The 21,600-nt window shown below is 37.1% G+C and overlaps 1 protein-coding gene across 4 annotated transcripts in view; it reads right to left on the reverse strand.

Annotated features, from left to right (window-relative positions):
• Window positions 1-13,760: 13,760 nt before the first annotated feature.
• The window catches only part of LOC124787767, an 82,404-nt gene continuing 74,564 nt past the window's right edge, over window positions 13,761-21,600 (reverse strand). For all 4 annotated transcript variants that reach the window (XM_047254652.1, XM_047254653.1, XM_047254655.1 and 1 more), the window contains exons 6-7: window positions 19,710-19,799; window positions 13,761-14,787 (exon numbers count right to left, since the gene is read on the reverse strand). In XM_047254652.1, the coding sequence (XP_047110608.1) occupies window positions 14,589-14,787; window positions 19,710-19,799 (289 nt within the window). In that variant the 3' untranslated portion in view covers window positions 13,761-14,588. The remainder of the gene's footprint in view (window positions 14,788-19,709; window positions 19,800-21,600) is intronic.

Here is a 21,600-nt window from a genome sequence, read left to right on the forward strand (position 1 = left end):
AAGAAGGGAAAAGTGTAAGGAATATATAGTGGGCCCATATGATGGGAACACGCTCGAAGACAACATTATAGAAAGAAGAGAGAATTAAGTGAAGATGAGTTGGGAGATATGATATGGCAAGAAGAATTTGACAGGCACAGAAAGACTCAGGATTCTCTCAGAATTATTGAGATCCTTGGGAGAGCCAGCCAGCTATGACAAAATTATTCAACCTGGTGAGTAAGATACATGATAAAGGTGAAATACCTGCAGACAATCATGATGAATGTAATAATTCCAATTACAAAGAAGGCAGGTGCTGTCAGGTGTGAATACCATCAGTTTAATAAGTAATGGTTGCAAGATACTGACACAAATTATTTACTCAAGACTGGAAAAATTGGTAGAGGCTGATGTTCCAGAGAAATGTAGGAAGATGCAAGGCAGTACTGACCCTGTGATTTATCTTAAAAGATAGGTTGATGAAAAGCAAATCTACATTTATAGCATTTGTAGATGCAGATTTGGAGATAGCTTTTGGTGATGTTAAATGGCCTACGTTCTTTGAAATTTTGAAAATAACAGGCATAAAATATAGAAAGTAAAAATCTACAGCTTTTACACAAAACAGACTGTAGTTGTAAGATTTGAGGGAGGGAAGCCACAGTTGAGAAGGGATTGAAACAGGGGTGTAGCCTATTCCCAATGTTATTCAATCTGTAAATTGAGCAAGCTGTGGAGGAAACCAAGGAGAAATTTGAAAAAGAAATTAAAGTTCACTGAAATTTTGTCACAGAAATATAAGGATTTGGAAGAGCAGTTGAACAAAATGGATGGTGTCTTGAAAAGAGATTGTAAGATCAAAACCAATAAAACTAAAACATGGCTAATGGAATGTAGCTTGAAGTAAATCAGGCGATCCTGACTGATAGGTATCATGGCTACAGTACTGAAAGTGAAATGGTAAAGGTAGCTTGGGCAGACAAACATATGCATGTTTGTTCCTGCTTTGAGGTGTTATAACCATCCCCAGGTGAACAGGTCTGTGAGCACGGTCAACATGAAGTTAGATTGACTGGTTCTGTTAGTTATAAGGATGAACACGGAATTGACTTCTGATATTGCTATTGTCAGGTTGGTTAGTTCATTAAGTAAGTAAAACAGGGAACTTTTCTAGCAAAGGCAAATGACGATATCCATAGACCCAGATATTTATCTTGTTTGTTTGCAGTGGCAGTGACACTAATGTAAGTTGATTGGTTCAGCCATAATACAGAAACACCAGTGTCCAAAATTAATCTCAGAGATGTTTACGAGTGAATGCACCCAAATATCTTTTTTGGACTGCATTTTGCCAAGTTGGCACTTCAGTAGATTGCTCACACACTTGGTTCATTTCCATAGTTTGGGATGCATCTGCCTTGAAACTGCTACAACATATATCTTGGAAGTGTCCTTTTTTCCCACACTTGTGGCATGTCGCTCGCCGGTTGGGGTATGCACTACATGCTTGTCAAAGAAAACACTGTTTACAGCTGGTTAACAGCATTGCTGCTGATGCACTTCATCATCACTGGTGTGGTTGTTTACGAGATCATCAGGGCTACAGAGTGCACAGGCCCACCAGTAGTCACATGTGTACTGTGTAACCGGTGTCAGAGGGTTGACTGCGGTGACAGCTTCTTCCACCATAAACAAATTCTGTGCTGCTTGAGCACTTTCATGAGCTTGTACTATTAGCATAACTTCCATTAAAGAGACTGATATGATTTTCTCAGTATGTGGTTTCTTGTTTCCGAGTTGGGTGTCACTATAGTGTCCCTGGCTAGAGTGTCTGCCTAATTCTGCCCATATGAACATTTAAAATTGCAGTTTTTACTTAATCCTTATAGATTAACAGTCCACATATGAGTGACAGGTGCCCTTTTCACACTGCAAAAATTCTGGCTTGATTGCAATAAGATGTTTCTCCACTGAAAACTGTTCTTGCAGTAGATAAAACATTCTAGGTGGTTCAAGTTCCACCAGCTTTGTTAATGACTCTTAATTTTTATATTAGCTGGTACAGTTTGGGGTTCCTGACAAGAACATGGCCTTTTGTCTTTCTGGGTTGGAAATTTGACAAGCTGAAAAATATAATAATTGCACTTGTTGGCAGTACGCATCCCCCTCCTCACTTTGTTAATTAAATGGTTGAAAGGCCATAGACACAGGTGCCATGAGAAATGTTGCTTCTACATTCATTAATGCTTGCACTACCAGTAATATAGCTGTTGTTAGCTCCTGATAAACCTGTGCAGTTTGCACTAGGTGTTGTAAATATTCCATGGTTGAAACCTGCACTCTTGCTTAATAACAAAATTGTTCAAAATTTGATTTGTAAATGTCACAGGTCCTCAGTCACTGCCACTTTCATAATACACGTGCAGACAACAGAGTTTATTCACAACAAGAGGTGTATATAGAAGATGCTACTAAGAATGTGCAAGCTACCTTAAGTCTGTACTCCAAAGCAAAATCCAGTTGAAGCCATATCAGAGTTCTATCTATTACAAATAGAGTCCACCAGAATAACACCATAGCCAGTATGATAACACTCGCAGTGTGCACACAACTATTCACATCAACACAGGCTTAGGCCGGCCTTGAGGAAGCATATATGTCAGAATGGGGCATAATCCCATCAGAGGGTGCATGTAAGTATCACTCGCATGTGAGTAGTGATGTCACAATGATTGATGTCTGCAGCTCATGGTCTAAAGGCTAGGATTGCTGCCTCTGGATCACAAGGTCCCGGGTTCGATTCCTGACCTTGTTGGGTATTTTCTTTGCCGTGGGACTGGGTGTTTGTGTTGTCCTCATCATGTCATCATCATCATCATCATCTTTCATGACAGTAGCTAGATAGCTACATTGGACTATGCAAACAATTGGAGTGTGAAAACAATTGGGACTATGTATGGGCACTGATGACCGTGCAGTTGAACACTCCACAATCCAATCAGCATCACAGTGATTGATAGTAATGCTACACCAACTACCCAATTTGCATGGTAACATCGAGTGATGCCACTATACTAATGTAAAATTTATGTTTTTATGGGATATTTGGTTCAGGATGTGCATGGTTTGGATCCTATTTAAGAAACATTATGCAGAATGCTACATTAGGATTTCTGAGTAATACAAACAGGGACACCATACTATCGTGGGGAGAAATCACAAGGGGTGTTCTGCAAGGTTTGATCTAGGGCTCATTACAGTTCTTTCTCTACGTTAATGGTCTACCTTTTTATTTAAATCAGGAGACAAAATTAGTCATTTTGCAGACATTGTAGGCATTATTGCCAACCTGACCAAAGAAACATTCACAGCGAAAATAGTAAATGATGCTTTATTAACCATGTATTGTGAATCTTGTTTACCAACAAAAAACGGGTTAAAAAGTTCTAATTTCTTGGTGTGCATGTTGGTGGAAAAAAAACCATATAATAGCTCTGCTAAAGTGTTTAGTTCAGCTACTTTTGTCATAAGCATAACTGCCAAATTTGAGGACATACAGATTGGTAAGTTGAAGTATTTTCATGAACTGATGTCCTACAAATAATATTCTGCAGTAATTCCTCAAATAGTATTCACTGCACGAAAGAAAGTAATTGGAATGAAATGTTCAGTTCACACCTGTACATTTTTCAGGTATCTATTTAAACAACTGGGAATATTAATCACCATCTCACACTACATTTATTCACTCATGAAATTTTTTGTCAATAAACTAATGCAGCTTGAGAGTAGTAAAGATATTCACACACAGAATTCTAGAAGGAAAAATGATCTTCACTTCTCTCTAGTGAATCTAAATTTTGTACAGAAATGAACACAATACTCAGCTAAAAATTCTTTGACAATGTGCTTATTGGAATAAGACATCAGACAAGCAGTGTAAGTATTTCCAAACGTAGATTAAAGGTGTTTCTCCTCAACAGTTCCTTCCATACCAAAGATGAATCGTTGAAAACAAATAATTAGTCAATTACATACCTGGAAATGGCCATTATATAATTATTCAACTGACATGCTACACATAACATTTATCATGAATATGATCTACAGTATTCGTAATGGACTAACTAACTTGACAATTGCAAGATCAGAAGTCAATTCCATGTTCACTCGCCCGGCAAGCTGACCTATGGACTATGTTTTTTGGTAGACTCTTTCCATGCTTTCGGATTTGCGGTTCATGAAACATTGCTCGCCATGCAATCCAAAGGGCCTTGCAACACTTTAAGGACTCTCTGTAATAAGTATGCCCAAATTTTCTCACCTGGAATAGGGAAGACGACTGATTTTGAAATTCACTTCACACTTAAGATGACAGCAGCCCTGAATTTTTTTGAAGCCTGCCTGGTGCCCTTGGCTCTTAAATATGCCCTCAAAACAGATACGGAGAAGCTCGCTCATGAAGACACATTAAAACTTAATTCCCATACTCAATGGGCCACTCCCTTGGTAGCAGCATGCACACCCAAAGGCACCTTAAGATTTTGTGATGATTTCAAAGTAATCATCAATGCACAAGCTGAAGTACAAACTTATCCTCTACTGAACCCAGATAAATGCTTTCAAAATTAGGCTATGGCACCTTATTCGGCAAAACAGATTTCATAGAAACGTGTTTTCAAATCCCCTTGGACACAGCATCACAAACTTATCTGGTGTTATACATGCCATTAGGTTTTTACAATCACAATCGGTTACCTTTCAGAATTCCTTCAGGCCCTGCCATATTTCAGTATTTTATGGATCAACTACTTCAGAGTAGTCCCAACTGTGCTGTACCTTGATGATATTTTGATCAAATGTGTAACTACAGAGGATCACCTTCACAATCTCAAGTTTTTCTTACAGAGACTGGTGGCAAGACAACTTCAATGCACCATGTGCAAGTATTCTTGTACATAACTTTCCTTGACATATTTAAGGTTTAAACTCTAGGCAAACGGATTGGATAAAATGAAATCCCACAAGAATAAAGACTCTACTCATTGATCCAGCTGAAGCACCAAAGCACACTTTTTGCATGGTCACCTGCCTGTCAGAAAGCTTTTTGGACTTTTAAAAGATTGCTTGAAGTGGGCACCATGTTTAGCAATCTACACCCCTAGTCTGCCTTTATTAATAGCAATGGAGGCGTGCCCACACCTATCCCCCTCTGGTATTGCCACATTCCTATCCCAAGTACCCCCAGCATCAAACTCCCTGTTGCATATGCTTCTAAGGCCTTACCTGCTTCTCAGCAGCACTATTTTCAAATAGAGTGAGAGGCCCTCACTGTTATTTACACAGTTCAGAAATTTAAAGTATTCCTTTATGGACAGAAATTTCATCTTGTCATTGATTATCACCCATTGCCTTCTACCTTTGGCCCCAAGCATTACTTATCAGACAAGACTGCCCATCATCTTCAGTGTAGGGTGCTGTATTGCCAAATTTTCGTTACTCTATTCACTATCAAGCAGCAAAATTACACACAAACGTGGACATGTTATCCCAGTTTCACACAGGACTCAACCCCACCTTCAGTCAACATGAATTGGGCTGTTTCCAGCTTTCTTTAGATCTGGATCCACTGTTTCCACTTTACCCTTAACATTGCACGATTTCGCAGCTGCCGCCTGCAAGAACCCGACATTATTCCACCCTTGTTCCATTTGTACAACAGGAGTGGCCGGACACATCTCCCGATCCCGAAGTTTATGCCTACTGGTCACGGTGGCATGGACTACACCACAATCAAGGGGTTCTGTTGTGGGCCTTGGACAAGGACCACTGCTGAATCCACCTGATTCCTCTTTCTCTTTGGCCAAAATTGCATTGCCTCCAGCACATTGGCCATTGGAATACGTCCCAGTGAAATGTTTGGTGCAAAAACATGTATTCTGGTCAAATAATGCCTCTGACATCACGGATGTGATACGCTAACTTTTCACCTGTCAGGCCCATCAAGCTGCACCTTCCCAAAAACATGTATTTTGGTCAAATAATGCCTCTGACATCACGGATGTGATACGCTAACTTTTCACCTGTCAGGCCCATCAAGCTGCACCTTCCCAGTGGTTCTCTCCCTAGCCTGGAACCTTGGGAGGGTATCCAATTATATTTTGCTGGCCTGTTTTTGGGCTCATGTGGCTAGTCATGATTGATTCCTTTTCTCTCTTCTCTGTTGTGTCCCACATGTCTCAAGTCACTACTATGGCCTTGGAAAAAGTCTTTGTCCTGGAAAGCACCTCATGCACCTTGGTTCCTGATAATGGAAAGGCATTTACTTTTAGTATCTTTGAATGATTTTATGCCCATAACAAGGTCCAGCACCTTTGCACCATGACTTTTTTGCCTGACCTCCAACAGTTGTGAAGAACACTACCTGCACTTTTAAAACCCAGTTCCTCGATGAAATGATGTCAAAGACTGCAATCTAATGCTCTATGTAGCTTTCTAGCAACTTATAGGGCTACCCTAATCGAGGGTTGCAGCGTAGCAAAGCTGCTTCGTGGTCAGCCTCACCATACACTTTTGGATATGCTGTGCCCACTGCCAGCACACATCATCCCTGAGACTTCTCCCTTCTGGTTGACACCCCAGTCTAGATCTGGTAGTTCAGCACCACCCAATGTGGAGCTGCGGGATGACTTCTGCCCACCACAGATCCTTCTTACATACTGTGGCCTACACTCATGGACTTCTGTAGTGCCATTGGAACCAACTTCGTCTCTGCCATCTTGGGCAGCAGTCACCTGCTTCCCCACTCCTGATGGACCCCCTCATTCCTGGAAACTTGAGCATTTACCACCAAGCCTTATCCTGCTCCGGCCTTCAACAGTGATGCCTATGGACATCAACTCTCTCATTTCCCCAGTGGCTGCTCATCAGGACCACACACCTCCTGTGTCTTACTCCCCAGGAGTTGCTGCTTGGGGCAGAGGAAGGGGGGGAGGGGGTTGTGGCACAGTACAACGTTACCATGAAAATGCAATAGCTGGCACAATCTTACTATAAATCACTGTGGCTCCATCACTCAGATGACGCTGATTCTCATGCGCACCAACTGATGCGATCACACCGCACTCTGGCATATACATTTTGGCCCGTTGCTGGCCTAAGCCATTGGAACAAGCAGTGGAGTGTGCACTGTGAGCGTTATCGTACTGGCCATGGTGTTATCCTGGTGGAGTGTATTTGTAGTAGCTGGAAGTCTGATACAGCTTGGGAATACAGACATACACAGACAATCGCAAATACTGATCTTGTGTCATTTAAAAATTTTATTACATGCTCAAAGAAAATATAAACAGCTTCCCCAGTAGAGAAACCTTTTTAAAATCAAACTGCACTTGACCAAGGGTATTCCATTACTACTTGGCTGGGTTAAAACCGTCCAGTACATTACTTCTCAGAAATTTTAGAAAAGATGTAAGACTGGAGACTGGCCAATTGCTGCAGACATCTAAGGAGTCACCTTTCTTATAGTGAGGTCTAAAACTGGCAAATTTTAACCCATCACGAAAACGTATTACGATGTGTGACTGAGAACATATGTTTCATTAGAGTTCTTTCTTAGTGTCTAATGGGAGTTCTCATAAACTCCACACGAATTTTTACTTCTGAGGGTCATGATAACCTTCCTTATTTCAGATGGAGATTTGTGTAATATTTTCATTTCAGTAATTTCCTCTATACTGATCCATCAGAATGCTGTTTCGCTTTCATTTCTGATCAGATTTTCCCAGCAACATTTAAAAAGAAATTATTAAAAATATCAGCTATACATGAACCACATTTTATAGTGCTCCAGTGCTCTTTAATAGAAATAGTGTTATCCTGTAGGGGGTTCTTTCCATGTCTCTCTTTTAAAAATGCTCCATACTGATTTGATTTTATTGTTTGATCTGCCAATTTCTTACAAGATGTGAATACTCCAGGATTTTTACAACTTTTCTTAAAATGTTACAATTCTGTTTGTAATGAAAGTACTAGAGGATCCTTGCTTGTTCTGGCTACTATGTAGATTTTGCTTTATCATTCTAAAGATACTACAGTACCTGTAGTGACGCAAGGTGTCGACACCAGTATTGATCCAAGATTTCTTTGAAGATTTCCCAATGCTGTGTTTAATTATTTTATTAGTAAAACTGCTTTCAAAAATGGTTACAAACTTACTAACAAATATGCTGAAATTATAGCTGCTATTACATTCATTGCAAACTTCACCCACCATTTTTAAACTTTCCATAAAACCTTTCACTGTTTTGCTTTTATTAGGTCTACAGCTTTGCTTTCACCATTTTGCAATAGATGGCAGTAGCGACAAATGGTGGCGCAAGTGGGAGGTTGTAAGTGTCATAAAATAAGCTTAGGCATTTATAAACATAATGCCATCAAAAATCAGTCGATTTGTGATTGCATCCTAAGAGTTATTCTTGATTCAATATGTCAAATTACAAGCCCAAATCTCATCATTTGCAGGAAGTTGTAATTTTCTGCTTTAACATGAATAAATCTGTGGCTCAGGCTCGTAATGCTGGGTAAAACCTATAATGAGGCACCTATTAGTGCTGAATGCACAGAGAATGATTTCAGTGCTTCGAGAATGATGATTTTTGACATCGAAAACTGGCAATACAGCCAAACAGATAAGGTTCTCGAAGCTACTGGAACCAATGAAAACAGTCATGGGAGATTGTTATTGAGAAAGCATTTGAACTGAGCATTGAGTTCTCGAAGCTACTGGAATCAATGAAAACAGTCATGGGAGATTGTTATCGAGAAAGCATTTGAACTGAGCATTGAAAGACAAACACCCATGACACAATGATAAGACATGAAAAGGTGATTTTGCAGCATAACAATGCTCGGCCCCACGTCTCAAAACCCTCCCTCTGACTACCGTCTTTTTCAGTCAACGACACACAGCCTTGATGACCAGCACTTCTAGTCAGATGAACAAGGGCAAAATTGGATTGACCCATTGATCTCATTGAAAGATGCCCGGTTCTTCTGCTGTGGAATTTTTATGCTGCCCAAAGGTGGGGGAAAAGTAGTGGCCAGTGATTGCCAATAATTTGAATAATAATTTTTTCATAATATAGCCTTGATGTTTGAGAAAAAATAGCAGAAGCAGAGTTGTAGACCTAATAATCACCATCATTGTTTTTGTTGAGTGTTTCTAGAGAGTATGAAATATAACTGTGCATCATGATCTGACACTGTTCGCCACAGCGTAGGCATGTGTTTGTTGTGTAAATACATTATATATCAGTGTACCCTATTGTGAGTGACCCGAGTGGATGACATTAAACGATATGTGGTTAATAACATCTCTAGATCATTTTTTCCATATAATTCCTTTTTATCACAACTACCCAATGGTAACCTGAGTACTGTAACAACAAATGTTACAGCATTGAATATTAACTCACAAGCACATGTTTCTATATTTTTAGCTATTCAAATTTACTTACTTTTGTATTTTTGAATTAACATTCATTTTTTATTAACATGAGAAATCCTCCTTTAAGATACTGGATCTACATTTGTAACCACTTTGTACATTTGTAAGACTTTCTATCCCAGTTGTTACATGGTGTTCATACAAATGTAATCAATTTCATTCCAACTTCTGAGATCTAAACAAATCATGTTCTTTACTTTTCATCCCCCTTATATTCTAATGAAAATTTACTTTCTCTCTACTCTTTTTGTGACAAAGTGGGAGTCTTGATCAGCTGAATTTTTTTCATTGCTGTCTGCCTGAATTTGACTGAAAACATTCATCTCACCTGAATCCAGTAACCACAGGGATATGTTTTTGTGTGCTGGTAGATCCCCTAAACTTTCTTCTTCTAGATCTGCTGACTTGTCTTTAGCCATTCTATTTAGGTGCAGGCCATGAGACGTACATCCCAATCTTCCTATAGAACCCACTGGAACAGCACCAACATGAGGTCTTGCACCCATTCCAAGGAGCTAGCCCCAGTCTGTGCTTCACTCACATCACAGCAGAGTTAACCCAAGGCTGCTAATCACTTCACAGGACCCCAAACAAAACCCAAGACCACCTATTCTGACCATGTTGTTTTCAGCTCCCCTATTACAAGCACCTGATCTATTTCATGTTTTCTGTTACCTGGCAAAGACCAGCACTTGGTTTTACAAAACTTGTGAACTGGTATCCTGAACATAATGTTTCCTTGTAGCTGGTGGTCTATACTCTCTCATGGCTGCTACATAGCAACAGAATTCTTTTCCTGTTTTGTTTTTCTTTAGCTTCTCTGAAATGTTGCTAACACTGTTACAGTTCACAGTATATTAATCTACAGATGCATATGGCTATTGCATCTCATGATTTTGCTTAGTAATCAGCAAATACTATTGGTTAACTGAATTTTGAATTTGCCACCAAAGTTATTGCTTGTCACCATTTTCAGAACCACTTCTCTTTTACTCCTTTGACTACCATACCCACATTTCACATGTTGTAATTCTGCCCACACGGTGGTTAAAAAGCAGAGTGAGCCTCGTCAGGATAGTCAAAGTGTGGAGATCTTCAGGGGATGTTAAACCGTTAAGATGTACATTTTTATGAAAAAATGGAAGTTTATTCCTTTTAAGTAAAAAAGGTTGGTTCGCAAGGCACCTGCCAATTATGGCAGGCTGAGAGGTGATATGTTGAAAACATAAGTTGGGCATTTTTGAACTGAAGTCCATAAAAATAGTTAGGAAGGAAACATGCCCTAGCCAGCTGGAAGTTGGTACCAGAGAGAGAGTGTGCTTAGAGCCCAAGTATTTGGTGGCAGACAGCAGTCAACACGTATCTCCTCTCCCACAATCCCTATTGGCTACACAGACCAAGCACATACAGGGAAGATTGTCAGCAGTTCATTTTTCAAGAGAAAAAGGATCTCTGTCAAAGTGACGATCTCACTTTGTATGCATACTATACTGAACTATAATCGAACATTTCTAGTAATAATTTTAATAAATATTCAAAAGAAATATCAGACCAGCTGAGAGATATTTAACTCTTATTCTATGATTTTCTGAGCTTTCTGGCATAATCCACAATTCCAAGGAAGAGCCTTATTGAGTGCCTCAGCATCTTCCTCACTGCATGGCCAATGAAACCACATCAACAATTTTCCCTAAACATTCCATTTTAACTGGCTTAGAACATCAGCAGCTCTTATCACACATGGATGAGCGGCTTTATAAAACATGAAATACAAAATCATGTGACGATTTATGAATGCTTCTCATGTATAAAATTAGGCATTGAAATAGGTACAGTGACGAGAGAAGAATTATGCACTTTTCCATATTTTACCTGCTTCAATTAAATACTAACATGTCGGCTATTCACAATTACTTGATTATTTTACTGACGAAATTGTTTTATACAATGTAATGATGAAAATGTAGTTGTGAACAAACAAATGCAGCATGTACCAAGTATCCAGCACCACCTAGCAATCTAGTCCACTTGGTTTTCAATTTGTTCCTTAATAGCAGTTTGCATTTGTCTCATTAGTGAGAATATTGATGACATACAATGTGTCCACTGAACAATTTTGTATGACTCACATAACAATGGTGAGTTAGACATACATGTTCTTCTCATTTAACTATGTCTCTAATCAATGGTGAAATGTAACATGTTTTTATATCTTGTGGTACCAGTTCTGGGTTGAATTTTATAGCCTTTGAAAATCACAATGTCGGGCAATTTGAGAAATAATAAAAAAAAATGTGGTCAAGACATCTAAAAGTCTTAAAGAGCATCCCAATGGCCACTTCATCTCACAGCATTTTCGTGCAAATTGCAATTCGTTTACAGGCTCAGTGTTGGGCTTTAAGAACTCATGGCCTACTTTTCAATAGGGAAGAAACATTGGCTGGCTGTGTTGATAACAGAAACCTTGGGGGAGGGGGAAGAGACTGCCATTCATGGAAGTATCATTAAGTAACTGGTGTAAGGGCAGCAAACTTTTAGTGTAAACTCAGGTTTCATGTTGTTCATGTCAAGAGAAGTAAATGTAACTAAATGTTTTTGAGTCCAAAATATAGTGAAAAAGGGTGGTTAAGATATACTTTTGGCATCAAGATATTAGTGTGTTAATAAGTAAAATAAAGAAACTTTGTTTGGATCAACTGCAGTTTACAAATCCTGTAAATGTAATACTTGTTTATGAACATCAGTTGACCACTGAAAAGGAATGCTGAATATTGATGGGTATAAATTAGCACCTAGCTAACTGCAGGTTAGGTATGGAGAAAGGAACAGTTGCCACTATATATATATATATATATATATATATATATATATATATATATATATATAAAAAAATGAGGTGACTTACCGAACAAAAACGCTGGCAGGTCGATAGACACACAAACAAACACAAACATACACACAAAATTCAAGCTTTCGCAACAAATTGTTGCCTCATCAGGAAAGAGGGAAGGAGAGGGGAAGACGAAAGGAAGTGGGTTTTAAAGGAGAGGGTAAGGAGTCATTCCAATCCCGGGAGCGGAAAGACTTGCCTTAGGGGAAAAAAGGACAGGTATACACTCGCACACACGCACATATCCATATATAATTTTTCCCACGTGGAATGTTTCCTTCCATTATATATATATATATATATATATATATATATATATATATATATATATAGGGATACAAATATAGTAGAAATGACACTTAGATTTTGCACTATTATTATTATTTTCATGGTTTGCATAATCCTTTTACACTCTTATATACTGTAAATTGTTACACATAATATAAATTACATAGTATAAAAACAAACATAATATTAGAAACAAGGACTCAAAAATTTTATAACTGAATATCTAGGTCTCTTAAGCTGTCCACTTATTTTAGTGTCACCAAATGCAATTTATTGAGATTTTGCACTTATCAGCATTCTGTAGCTTGCTGAGGAAGAAGAAATTCAGGGATAATTGATAGTAACAGTCAATAGACAGGGATCTATCTGGCAATTTTGATTTATTTATGAAACAACTTGAATGCATTATTAAATTTCTAATCATTATAAGGCAAAATTAAATGAAGATTTTAATTTTAATTTTTTGAACATACATATTCTACATCTGTTTTTCAATCCCTTGCTATTTCGTATAATCTAACATTTTATATGTGGGCAAATGATGTAAATAAAAAGAATTGGAAAACTACAAGAGTAACAAATAAAACATGTCTGCATCTGTTGTAGCTGAGTGGCCAGAATGACTTACTGACATGCAGAGGACATGCCAGAATTTTTTTCTTGGTGAGAGAAATGGGATGGTGTGAATTCATCCTTGTGGTGCCAACTTGAAAGAGAAATAGTGCCTCCAAGGTTTAGAAAAAATGACAACAGTGGGGAAAGGGGGGGGGGGGGGCAGTGGGCTGGAGCCCATGCTCCTCCGTATTGCATCCAAATGACACCAATAGCAAAAGATGACACAGTGGCTGTATGCCATTGCATGGTCCTCGGGGCTGGAACAGAGCTTGTAAAACAAATTAAAAATGAACACAATATCTTCGGTATTAATTGAAAAATATAACATAATCTTTTACTTTGAAAGCTGTTGTCCTAAAATATTAACATGTGCAAATAGAGGGTTATAAATGGAATCCAAATATCATGCAAAACTAGGGGAGGAGGTGTCTTAAATTACATTACAAAATGCACTGTAAAATTCTAAGAAAAGTCATCTGAGAATCAAAATGCATGTATTTTCAAGGAAAACAAAGTTCATTCAGCAACAAGAACTTTTCAGAACATAGTAAAAAATTTAGGCAGGAAAAATTAATAAGGATATTTCTTTAATGAACTAATCAAAACAGCAGACATTCAGACTTTTGTCAGTGGCAGATAATTTAGGTCTGAACAATGTTTCTATGAATGTGTAGATGAGTGAGAAGAGTCTCATCTCTTCGTGGCTGGAAGGAGGTATGCCATAGCCACTTTTACTGACTTTACTGGTCACAATTTACTGTCTGTCACTTCCAGCCCTTCTTCTTTCCATCTACACTTGCCTTTGTACCTCAAGAGTGATGTGATAGCATGGAAATAGATGGCACAATGAACAACCTGATTATCGCTACACGCCTTCTTCACAGCTGTATCTGCTAATTCCTTTCCATGTAGTCTCATGCAGTCCAGTATCCATCAGAATAACACTTCCTTCCCCAGCCTTCATAAGTGGAGACTGGTGTCCTGAGATTGATTTTTACAGCTTTGTAATATACTTATTCCACGAAAAAAATTCAACAATCCATATATATTACAATCTCCTGCAACATGGGACATTGTCACTTCACGCCTCAAACCTCAAATCTGAGTTGTCTTGGTCCCATTTCAAGTACATTACCCACTTCACTGTTATCTCCATTACTGTCCTCAAATAAGGAGATTAACACTCAATTATGTTACTTCTCCAAACAGGATCTGTTGACATATCAAGAAACTTTCAATCTTCCTACAGTACAGTTCACAACATTGACTTACAATGTTTGTATTCACAGAACTTGGAGAACTTAATTAACGTTTCTTCTTGTGAGTGGCTGCTTCTGCTGCATTATTGGCTACCCTGTCTGGAAATCGTATAAGTATTTCCTTTCCAGCAATTGTACGCCCCTGCATAGCCTTCATAGCTTTCCCAGGAGAACTGCTGTCTTTGTAGTTAATAAACGCACAAGTTCTTTCTGGGTACACGTGGACACTGAGTATAGTTCCATACCTGAAAAAGAAATTTAAAAAAATATATATTGGTTATCTGCTTTATTAGAAGCATAACATAAGTGGATATATATTTTATAACGGCCCCAACTTTTACAAGAAATTTACCCAAAGTAATGTATCCATGCCAGATGCCTCTGGATAATATATTGACAATCATACAAAGATCATAATGTGTAATTAGTATAAATAGCAGTGAAACAAGGGCACTGCTCCCTTTTCCTCTGTTCTGTTGCTCTTTTCTTTTTGCTCTTTACTCTTTTGCCTTTGTGGTTGTCTCTCTTGGATACCTTGATTTATGTTACACAATTAATTCTACAGATTTAATGAACTGCCCATAAGAGATTGTTCTTGGACTGTTACTTAATACTTAATTATTTGAACTGCATCTATTATTATAAATCAGATTTGAATGTCGTATGTTCCATGTAGAGGATCTGTTGTTTTAAATATTTGGCATCAAATGTGTGAAATAAATTAAGTAGACTTTTATTTCCTTAAAATAATACAGTTAAAGTTTAATCATATTTCATTTACAAAGCTATCTTTCCTTTACAAATTAATAATTTTGTGTGTTTTCTTAAATACAGAAGCATTTCTTTTGGTTATTATAGTCTGCGTGCACCATTTCATGCACCATTGTCTTTTGTTTGTGAAATACCACAGAACCTGCAATCAGTTTAATATTACAAAGTCTGATAATCAATTTAATACTAATTACCACAAGGCAACAGATTTAAATTCACAATCAGCAACAAATTTTATCGAAAAATTTGCTCTCCAAGCCAAAACTGTGAGCTGTTGCTACTATCAGAAGAAGCTGCATAAACTGTCGTAAAAGTTCAGAATTAAGTCAGTCAGTTAATGAAGGAGGCCCCTGTTTCATTTAACATTGCCTCTATTGCTTTCTATTTTAATATAAAAATAGTTCACAACCTGAAATTGCCTTCCATATTAATTGCAAATAAAATAATTAAATCCCAATTAATGGGGGGTGACATTAAAAATCTGTACATTACAATTACATAGTCATGGCAATAACAAACTTCAGAAGTGTACTTAATAAAAGATAAATATCAACATTCGTGATTGCTTTCATCCATTCAACTGCACCGTCGTTTATTGTCCTTTTAAATTATATCTTACTCATAATTTTGATATGATTATCACTATAGATATTTAAGGCTTATTTTCACAATACTCCTATTCTTATAAACTTCACAGAGGGAGTATATGGCAGAGAACAGTTTAAACCAAATCTGACATTTGATTACAGCTTCCTGGATATGCACCTGTTCCAACTTTGATAAGAGATCTTTCCTTCCCATCCTCCAGTTCTCATGTTCAGGATGGTGATATCCTCCAATCTGGCAACTCCTAGTTCCTCACATACAATTACGTTTACATGTAAATATCTGTTACATTGTGCTTCGAAAAAATTGCATAGATTAGATTAGATTAATACTAGTTCCATGGATCATGAATACGACATTTCGTAATGATGTGGAACGAGTCGAATTTTCCAATATGTGACATAATTAGGTTAATTTAACAACATATTAAGTTAATATAACAACTTTTTTTTGTGTTTTTTTATTTTTTTAATATTTTTTTTTCTTAATTTATATCTAAAAATTCCTCTATGGAGTAGAAGGACTTGTAAATCAGAAATTCTTTTAATTTCTTCTTAAATACTTGCTGGTTATCTGTCAGACTTTTGATACTATTTGGTAAGTGACCAAAGACTTTAGTGCCAGTATAATTCACCCCTTTCTGTGCCAAAGTTAGATTTAATCTTAAATAGTGAAGATTGTCCTTTCTCCTAGTATTGTAGTTATGCACACTGCTATTACTTTTGAATTGGGTTTGGTTGTTAATAACAAATTACATAAGAGAGTATATATACTGAGAAGCTACTGTGAATATCCCTAGATCCTTAAATAAATGTCTACAGGATGATCTTGGGTGGACTCCAGCTATTATTCTGATTACACGCTTCTGTGCAATAAATACTTTATTCCTCAGTGATGAATTACCCCAAAATATGATGCCATATGAAAGCAATGAGTGAATATAGGCGTAGTAAGCTAATTTACTAAGATGTTTATCACCAAAATTTGCACTGACCCTTATTGCATAAGTAGCTGAACTCAAACATTTCAGCAGATCATCAATGTGTTTCTTCCAATTTAATCTCTCATCAATGGACATACCTAAAAATTTGGAATATTCTACCTTAGCTATATGCTTCTGATTAAGGTCTATATTTATTAATAGCGTCATACCATTCACTGTACGGAACTGTATGTACTGTGTCTTATCAAAATTCAGTGAGAGTCCGTTTACAAGGAACCACTTAGTAATTTTCTGAAAGACGGTACTGACAATTTCATCAGTTAACTCTTGTTTCTCAGGTGTGATTACTATACTTGTATCATCAGCAAAGAGAACTAACTTTGCCTCTTCATGAATATAGAATGGTAAGTCATTAATATATAATAAGAACAACAAAGGACCCAAGACTGACCCTTGTGGAACCCCATTCTTGATAGTTCCCCAGTTTGAGGAATGTGCTGATCTTTGCATGTTACCAGAACTACTTATTTCAACTTTCTGCAATCTTCCAGTTAGGTACGAATTAAACCATTTGTGCACTGTCCCACTCATGCCACAATACTTGAGCTTGTCTAGCAGAATTTCATGATTTACACAATCAAAAGCCTTTGAGAGATCACAAAAAATCCCAATGGGAGGTGTTCGGTTATTCAGATCATTCAAAATTTGACTGGTGAAAGCATATATGGCATTTTCTGTTGAAAAACCTTTCTGGAAACCAAACTGACATTTTGTTAGTACTTCATTTTTACAGATATGTGAAGCTACTCTTGAATACATTACTTTCTCAAAAATTTTGGATAAAGCTGTTAGAAGGGAGATTGGACGGTAATTGTTGACATCAGATCTATCCCCCTTTTTATGCAAAGGTATAACAATAGCATATTTCAGTCTATCAGGGAAAATGCCCTGTTCCAGAGAGCTATTACACAGGTGGCTGAGAATCTTACTTATCTGTTGAGAACAAGCTTTTAGTATTTTGCTGGAAATGCCATCAATTCCATGTGAGTTTTTGCTTTTAAGCAAGTTTATTATTTTCCTAATTTCAGAGGGAGAAGTGGGTGAGATTTCAATTGTATCAAATTGCATAGGTATGGCCTCTTCCATTAACAGCCTAGCATCTTCTAATGAACACCTGGATCCTACTATATCCACAACATTTAGAAAATGATTATTAAAAATATTTTCAACTTCTGACTTTTTGTTCGTAAAGTTTTCATTCAATTTGATGGTAATACTGTCTTCCTCTGCTCTTGGTTGACCTGTTTCTCTTTTAATAATATTCCAAATTGTTTTAATTTTATTATCAGAGTTGCTGATTTCAGACATGATACACATACTCCTGGATTTTTTAATAACTTTTCTTAATATAACACAGTAGTTTTTATAATGTTTGATAGTTTCTGGGTCACTACTCTTTCTTGCTGTCAGATACATTTCCCTTTTCCGGTTACAATATATTTTTATACCCTTAGTAAGCCATGGTTTGTTACAAGGTTTCTTACGAGTATATTTAACTATTTTCTTGGGGAAGCAGTTTTCAAATGCATTTACAAAAATGTCATGAAATAAATTATATTTTAAATTGGCATCAGGTTGACGGTACACCTCATCCCAGTCTAACTGCTGTAGGCTTTCCCTGAAATTTGCAATTGTTAAATCGTTGACTGAATGTACTACTTTGGAGGACTGTTTAGTATTGCTGAATGGAGCTATGTCATATATTGTAACTAGCTGTGCACCATGATCAGAAAGACCATTCTCAACAGGCTGAGCATTTATCTGGTTAAACTTACCTTGGTCTATAAAGAAGTTATCTATCAGTGAGCTGCTATCCTTTACCACCCGAGTAGGAAAATCAATAACGGGTGTCAAATTGAAAGAACCGAGTAATACTTCAAGGTCATTTTTCCTATTACCCTCTTTCAGAGAATCTACATTGAAGTCCCCACAAATAATAATTTGCTTCCCCTTGTCTGACAGATAGCACAACAAGGAGTCCAAATTTTTCAGAAATAGATGAAAATTTCCTGATGGGGACCTATATACAGTTACAATTATAAATGTGCCTTTATTTAATTTAAGCTCACAGGCACATGCTTCTATATGTTTCTCTACACAAAACTTTTTTGTTTCTATACTTTTTGCACAATGATAACTTTGACATATATGGCAACTCCTCCTTTCTCCATATTTTCTCTCATTACATGTGCAGAGAGCTTATAACCACTTACATTTACCTTATCCATATCAGTAACAATGTGATGCTCAGACAGGCATAGTATATCTATTTCATTCTCAGCTTCTAAATCTTCTAAACAAACCAGAAGCTCATCTACTTTATTCTTTAAACTCCCAATATTTTGATGAAATATACTTACATTATTTTTAATTATACTTTTATGAGAACCTTTCCTTATTCTAACATTTGCAGTACTCTCCTGTCTGAGTTTCTCATTGTGCTTAGGCCTAGTTCCTATACCAGTGGTCACATGGTGTTCAGAGAGGCAGATTATGTCAACTGGGTTGGGTGACTTTAATTCATCAATGGAATTACCTAGGACTGAGATACAACTTGGTGGAGATAAAATTTCTGGTGATTGGTGAAAATTTATAATTGATAGCTGTGACTGGTGATCCAATGTGCTAGAATTGTGCTGTTTAATTTCTTTCGTAAACTGAAGATTTGTTTCAATCCTGACCTCTCGTAGAACTTGACATCTTTCTGTCTTACCTATCCTAAAAAAGGTGCTGCTCCAACACCTGTAACCACTGGTATTTTACCATTCATACTGAAGTGATACTTACTTAGAAAATAATTCCTTTAGCATCTTTTCAGTTACTGCTGCAGTTATGTTACCAATCCATATTGTACAGCTCCCGAATGGATTAGAAGGGCTAAAAAAGAAAATGTTATGTTTGTATAATGAGCACAGACTGCTGAATAACTTTGAGGGTGCATTGTTTTTCCTTAGCCAACAAAAATGAGCTCCATTACATATATTCTGCCAAGGGCTTTCTTAATAAAGCATTTAGTGTCAGAATTTGTCTGTAAATAAGTATGTGATTGAATCATTTATGATCACCCCAGGCTATGTAGTGAGTCATTTTACTACAAATTACCAAGAATAGATAAGAATTATCATATTTTATTTGCAACACGGTAAGATGTGTAAATACCTGTAAAAGTCAAAGTCTGCAGCACACTTACTGCAAGCAATACCTTGTTACTACATTACTATAAATTCTGCAATTTACTGTACGCTGTGAGAGGAGGGTAGTTCATATCTACATTATCAGTTTCATGTCCTATGCCATTTATTTCTTAAGTGAGAGGAAATCGACTGTTCATATTCCTCTGTACATAATCAGTGTCCCTTATCTTGGTCTCATTATACCCACACCAGACATACAATGGTGACAGCATAACAGTCACTTAGACTTCGAATACAGCTTCTATAAGTTTAGTCAACAGCAGATCTTGAGAACTGCATTTTGCTAAGAATTTACATATAAGTTCCCCAAGCATTTCAATTACATTTTTGTATGGGCTATAATAACCCATTAGGATCCAAGCAGTGTGTCTCTCAAGTTATTCTATGTCTGGAGTCCATATCACTGGAGCCATGATAGCAAACACTGGTAAAATACTCAAGAATTGGCCTAACTAGTGTCTTGTATGTGAATTCTGTTATAGATGCTGATTTTACATGATTGCCTCATTTAATATCACTTCTTGGTATACGTCTACATCTATGTGACTACTATGCATTTCACAATTAAGTGCCTGCCAGAGGGTTCATCCAACCACCTTTTCTATCATTCTACTCTTGAACGTGGCATGGGAAAAACGAGCACTTAAGTCTTTCTGTGTGAGCTCTGATTTCTCTTATTTTGTCATGATGATCATTTTTCCCTATGCAGTGGGCACCAAATGAATGTTTTTGCAATCAGAGGAGAAATTTGATGATTGAAATTTCATGAGAAGATCCTGCCACAATGAAAAATGCCTTTGTTCTAATGATAGCTGCCCCCCCTCAATTCAAATATCATGTCCATGACACTCTCTCTCCTATTTCGTGGTATTACAAAACAAGCTGCCCATCTTTGAACTTTTTTGATATCCTCTGTCAGTCCCATCTGATGTGGATCCCACACTGCACTGCAATACTCCAGAAGAGAGTGGACAAACATGTTGTAAGCAGTCTCTTTAGTAGACTTGTTGCACTATCTAAGTGTTCTGGTTTGGTTTACCCACAACATTATCTATGTGATTATTCAAACTTAAGTTATTCATAATCCCTAAATATGTAGTTGAATTCACAGCCTTTAGATTTGTGTGATTTATCTTTAAACTTAAATTTACGGATTTCTTTTAGTACTCATGTGGATGACTTCACACTTTTCATTATTTAGAGTCAACTGTCACTTTTCATACAATAGAGATAGCTTGTCTATATTATTTTGCAATTGGGTTTTGATCATCTGATGACTTTACAAGATAGTAAATGACTGCATCATCTGCTAACAAACTACGAGGGCTGCTCAGATTGTCCCCTACTTTGTTTATGTAGATCAGGAACAGCAGAGGACCTATAACACTCTCTTATGGAATGCCAGATACTGCTTCCGTTTTACTTGATGACATTCCATCAATTATATGAACTGTCACCTTTATGATGGGAAATCATGAATCCAG

The sequence above is a fragment of the Schistocerca piceifrons genome, chromosome 3 (genome assembly GCF_021461385.2).
Source record: "Schistocerca piceifrons isolate TAMUIC-IGC-003096 chromosome 3, iqSchPice1.1, whole genome shotgun sequence".
In the NCBI taxonomy this organism is placed as follows: domain Eukaryota; kingdom Metazoa; phylum Arthropoda; class Insecta; order Orthoptera; family Acrididae; genus Schistocerca; species Schistocerca piceifrons.